General features: G+C 45.5%; 1 protein-coding gene across 1 annotated transcript in view; it reads right to left on the reverse strand.

Annotated features, from left to right (window-relative positions):
* Positions 1-6,127, reverse strand: part of Nup85 (nucleoporin 85) — a 34,994-nt gene that overhangs the window by 2,900 nt on the left and 25,967 nt on the right. Inside the window, exons 12-15 of the mRNA XM_008831426.3 lie at positions 1,353-1,436; positions 1,150-1,215; positions 833-984; positions 37-154 (exon numbers count right to left, since the gene is read on the reverse strand). Coding sequence (XP_008829648.1) covers positions 37-154; positions 833-984; positions 1,150-1,215; positions 1,353-1,436 — 420 coding nt within the window. The remainder of the gene's footprint in view (positions 1-36; positions 155-832; positions 985-1,149; positions 1,216-1,352; positions 1,437-6,127) is intronic.

A 6,127-nucleotide genomic window follows, 5' to 3' on the forward strand; every position in this document is an offset into this window, starting at 1 on the left:
CTCCAGCTTCCCCATCAGCCTAAAAGCTGCACCCACCTGTCAGATACAAGTGTAGCAAAAGCAGCATCTTTGGCACGGATGCTCCAAGAGAGGGCAGATCCCAGGCGATTGTTGCGAACAGCCTTCATAGCCAATATCTTACAGATGCTGCGAACTTTGCAGGGGAAAAGATAAGAAGGCAACAGCTTTTACCCATATCCATCTAATGAGGAGCCATGCAGGGATAGGCATGGCCTTCCTATAGCTTCTCCATGGGCTCAAAATACAACTGAGTACAGAACCAGAAACTTCTGGATTTATTCTTGCTGTCTTCACGCTGTTACACAAATGACCCACCCCAACAGATTAGCTTTCTGAATGGATATGCTTTTGAATGGCCAGAAGATTTTTCTTTACCCCCACATATCAGTTCCCCCATTATCTGTCCAGAAGCCAAACTTATCTTCCTTCCTTCAGGTCTTGAACATCATGGGACTTTTGGGGATGGTCATAAATATGCACGTGCCTCTCCTTTGACGATGGCAGGGGGATGGAGATAGGGGTAAAGCTGTGGACATCTGTCTCTATCCCTGTAGCACTGGGGACAGGGCACTTAGCACTGACCACAGGCCTGACCACATAAAGTTTGAGAGAAAAGGGGAGTCCTTCCTAAAAAGCAGTGTTTGATTTCTCTAGGTTCTAAGGGATCCTTTCCCTCCTCTGTCCCTCCCTCACAGTGGTCTTGGCATACACTGTAGAGCATATTTAGTGTCACTGGTGAGGAGGTTGTCAGTGTCAGCACTGCTCAGTGTAGGGATGCCTAGAGGTCAGGCTGGGAAAAGGGTCCTATCACCTTGTTCAGTCATCTGCCGCTGCTCACAAATCCGGAGCACCTTCAGGGCTTTCTGCTCTGTGTTGAGAGGAATCCGCTCAATGTGCAACTCCAAGGAAACTCGGCCCAGCTCTGGGCAGTAGTCAAAGTAATCCACCCCAAGTTGCCACAGGCTACAAAGGTCCAAGGAAAGCAGATGTTGAGGGTCTGGAGACCAAGGCATTGCCACCTGAGGCTCATCCTCCCCCACCCTTCTGAAGCCCTCAGGAAACCAGACAAGGAATAGTGAGGCTCTACTGGCACCCACAAGCTGACGATCACCTGTGGGCCCTTCCTACCTGTGGTGAGCAAATAGTCCTGAGGCGTACTCCAGCAGGAGGAATTCTCTCATGTTTGAACCAAAGCTGGAAAAACATCACACAACACCAAGACTTCAAGCCTGCTTCAAGGCTCCTGCAACCCAGTCTCCCATGCATTCCTCCTGACCCTCCCTTTAAGGCCTGGTGACTTAAGAAAGGGTCAGTGTATCCAGCCAACTTACTAGAGGTTGTGTGACTGAAGGAGCCTGCAGTGATCCAAAAGGTCTGTTAGGTGAGCTACAAACCACCAGTTGCTCAGGGCGATGCTGCAAATTCAGACACCAAAGCAAAGGAAGTCAGAGGAGAGGCTATCTCACATAATTGGAACAAGTAAGAAGCCCACACATCCTATGCTTCAAAGAGTTGGAAGGGCTGAGATGGCCAGGTGGCTCAGTAGCCTGCTGCCAAGTCTGATGACCCGAGTTTCATCCCCAGGACCCATATAGTAGGAGAACCAACTCCTGAGAGTTGTCGTCTGCCCTCCACTTGTACACGGACATACAATCAAATAAAAATGTTACATTTTTAAATTAGTAAACTGAGTTGAGGCAACAACTCAGTGGGTAAAGTACCAACTGTACAAGCATGATTTCCCTGACACCCATGTAAAAGCTGGACACAGTTGAACACATCTGTAACCCTAGCCACTGGGGGTACACAGACAAGCAGATCCCCAAAGCTCACAGGCCAGTAGGGCAATTGGTTAGCTATTCTGTGATAGACCCTATCTCTAACAATAAGATGGAAAACAATAGTTAAAGACTCCCAACAAGGAGCCGGGTGTGGTGGCACAAGCCTTTAATCCCAGCACTTGGGAGGCAGAGGCAGGCAGATCTCTGTAAGTTCAAGGCCAACCTTGTCTACATAGTGAGTTCCAGGACAGCTGGGGTTACAGGGAGACCCTGTCTCAAAAAGACCAAACAAACACACAAAAAACTCCCAACACCAACCTCCGGCCTCTACACATGCACAGTATACACTATAAACAAAAATGAACAACCACCACATGGTCCAGCAATCCTACTTCTAGGAATAAATCCAAAGTAACTAAAATCATTATCTCAAACAGACTTGCTTACGGCAGTATTCAAAACAGCCAAGACAACTAAAAATATGTCCAGTGATGGATGAAAGGACAAAGGAGGTGTGATGTATTGGTGACATAGCTCAGGGTAGAGAACAAAGTCCTTAAATTTGGAAACATTTTAAAAGGATACATATACATTATATACATACACACAAATGCTGAGCTGGGATGGTGAATCACACATATAATCTCAACACTTGGGAAGATGTGGCAGGATAGCCATAAGTTCAAAGCCAGCCTGGGCTACAGATGAGACCCTGTCTCAAACAAATGTAAAAACTCATAGTGTTAATACAGGCTCAGTGACAGTGTTTTACTAGTAGGTTCAATCTCTTAATACCACACACATGCCTGAAAATATTAAACACTCAGGATGCTGAAGTAGGAGGGTCAAGAGTTCAAGGCCTAATGTGCTTACACCTGCCATCCTAGTATTAAGGAGACAGAGGCAAGAGAATCAACACAAGTTGGCCTATAGAGAGAACTGAGCTGCATACCAAGACACTATTCTGGGGGTGAAACAAATTCAAGCCTGGGTTGGCTACATAATGAAACCCTGTCTCAAACAGGGTCTTATTATTGGGAGTTAAACCAGGATTGGAATGGCCTGAGCTCTAACCCTAGCCCCTAAAAACCTTCTGCTAATCGCCTCAGTAAGCTAGAAAAAGAAAATTGGAGAGGGGTGGGTACTTCAGTAGTACAGCACTTGCTCAGCATGCTCAAACCTGTAGGTTCAATCATTAGTACCACAAAAAAGGGGGAAAAAGGGGATAGGGAGATGAAAAGGTATGATGACTCAAGTCTGTAATGCCAATATTCCAAAGACTGAGGCAGAAGGATCACTGAGAGTCCAAGGCTAGTCTAGGCTGTTCCAGGCCAGTCTGAGCTACAGAATGAGACCCTGTCTCCACACCAAAAAATAGAAGGGCATAGTGGTACACACCTATAATCCCAGCACTGGGGAGTTACAGGCAGGAGGATCAGGAGTTCACGTAGCTACACATCAAGTTCAAGGCTTGGTTTTTCTATTGGAGATACCTAAGTTAGCAGCCTCCTGAATTGACTGGTACATAGAGCTACTGCACAGCCTCAGGAGGTAGCTTCATGAACAGCTCCAGAACAGCCTTGCTAGAAATAGAACTCGAGCCAGGAAGCCCAGCTATGACTAAGGATCATGAGGTGAAGGTAAGATGAGAAAACAAGTGACACCAGTATTCCATCTTCCCTCTACTGAGGCTGTGATCACCCCAACCCCATCTCTTCTTGTTTATGGCTTTGCAATAACCCCAGGCCATCATGCCTTTTTCCTGGACCAGCTCTGGCTGCTCTTGTGGAAACGGCATATTGTGTGCACATGCATCCAAACACACAGGCTGGACCAAAGTAGAACAAGGAGATTCAAGATTAGGCACCATCAAACTGGACCTCCTCTTGGCTTTGAAGGAATCCTACTGCCTTTTAGTTCAATACCTCTGGAGGAGCTGAGGGGCAGCAGGAGATGCCTAACGTCAGTGAATCACTTATGTGCATTCCAGCTCTGTTTCCTTTTGTCAGAGAACAAGGAACTGGCTCCCATACAGGGAAGCTGTGAGCCAACAGTGAGGAGACAAACCCTCAGGACTCCTGCTGACTTTTACTTTCAGTTGTTGGGGTGTACAGCATGCCGACACAGTGCTGACAGGCAAACTCAGGGCTCTTTAACAGGACCTTGCTACAGGACCCCTGGCTGTCCCTTCTGTCCCTACAGGCCTGCACAGTTAACCAGGTGGGGGTAACCAGGTGTCCATTTAGAAACCTTCCAGTGGTGGCGGCTCTGATCTCAGCAGACCACCAGAAAGTGCCAAGTTCTGGCCTCTCTCTGACAGAGGGGCTGAGAACTAGGGAACTGCCTGAGAGCCACTGGATCCTGCCGCCTCCTGGTAGTGAGCTTCCCCTAATCTGCGCCATACCCATCCCCCTACCTGGGAATTGATGAGGCCCCATGGCAGATCCGGCTTTGGTAGGCTAAGGCTGAGATCCTAGCAGACAGCCTGAGAGCGTCCAGATCCTGCCTCCACGTGGTGAAGGAAGCCTGAGTGTACCTGACTGGAACCTGAATTGGCCTTCTGTGGGTACCCCTGAATAGCTGATCTGAAGCCATCAGTTCCCTCCAAATTAAACCTGAGAGAACCTGAACCCTGTACCAACCAGCTTTACATAACCAATAAAGAAAGGATCTGGGCACCTGGATAATACAAACAGAAGCATACTTCAACTTAATTCTCATATCAGAATCATAAACAACAAAAGAAATTCACATGCCCAAATCAAAACGAAAGAATAATAAAATGAAAAGCCATAACACCATGTCCCCACCAAACTCCACCAATCCTGTAGAAGAGTTCTACAAGGACAACCCCCTAGAGATAACCCAGGACACTAAATTTAAAAGATCATAAACATGATCAAGGAATTCAACAAATTTAAAGGACACACGAACAAACAAAGAGCTAAAAGAAGAGATAGAAACATTGAAGACAACTCAGGCAGAAATGAAGAAGGAAGTGCAAAACTCAGTGAGCCAACTTGAAACAATAGGGGAAAGCCTCACTGCTAGAATGAATGAAATAGAAAACAGAGTATCAACCAATGGAGGAAAAAGTTGAAGAATTGGACCACTCAAGCAAAGAGTATGGAAAATTTTTAAAAAACACAGGAATGGAATATGCAAGAGATGTGGGACACCATGAAAAGACCAAATCTACAGATCACAGGAATAGAGGAAGGAGAATTTCAGGTTAATGGTGTTGACCAGATCTTAAACAGGATTGTAGAAAAGACTTTCCCAAAATTAAGCAAAGACATCCCCATACAAATACAGGAAGCACACAAAACACCAAATAGGATCAGAAAAGTCCCCATGACATCACAGTAAAAACACTAAATGGCTTCTCTCTCTATGCATTCCCCGAGTTCAGGGACAGCCCAGCTGTAAAATAAATCTCCCTAACCTCAAAAAAAAAAAAAAAAAAAAAAACAAGCTGGGCGTGGTGGTGCACACCTTTAATCCCAGCACTAGGGAGGCAGAGGCAGGCGGATCTCCATGAGTGCAAGGCCAGCCTGGTCTATATAGTGAGTTCCAGGACAGCTGGGGCTACAGGGAGACCCTGTCTCAGAAAGACCAAAAAAACAAACAAACAAAAACCCAAAAAACACAACTCTAAATGTACAGAACAAAGAATACTGAAAACAGCAAAAGAAGACAAGTCACATAAAAGGAAAGCCCATCAGAATTACAGCTGACTTATCAATGCAAACTATGAAGGCCAGAAGAGCCTGGACCAAGGTATTTCCAGTTCTACATGACAACAGATGTCAGCCCAGAATACTGTACCCAGCAAAAATGTCTATTATAGTTGAGGGGGGAAGAAAATTCTTCCATGACACAAAAAGCCTGAAAGAATCATGTCCACGAAACCAGCCCTTCAAAGAACACATGAAGCAACACAGAGAGCGGAGAGAGAAACTACTATACCCCGGGGAAACGAAAGAAAATAAAGGTATAATGAAGGAAACACAAAATTAAAGAACACAAACAGCAAACATGACGGCAACCAACACACATCTTTCAATAATAACCTTAAATATCAATGGACTGAATTCCCCAGTCAAAAGACACAGGCTAACTGAATAGGTTAAAAAATGAAATCTATCTCTTTGCTGTCTGCAAGAAACCCATCTCACCTTCAAGGACAGGCACTACCTTAAGGTAAAAGGATGGAGAAGAATATTCCAAGCAAATGGGACTAAGAAACAAGCAGGGGTTACAATTCTAATATCTGACAAAACAGACTTCAAAGTAAAACTAATCAGAAGAGATAAGGAGGGTCA

This window comes from Nannospalax galili, unplaced genomic scaffold, assembly GCF_000622305.1.
Source record: "Nannospalax galili isolate Female #2095 unplaced genomic scaffold, S.galili_v1.0 scaffold634, whole genome shotgun sequence".
In the NCBI taxonomy this organism is placed as follows: Eukaryota; Metazoa; Chordata; class Mammalia; order Rodentia; family Spalacidae; genus Nannospalax; species Nannospalax galili.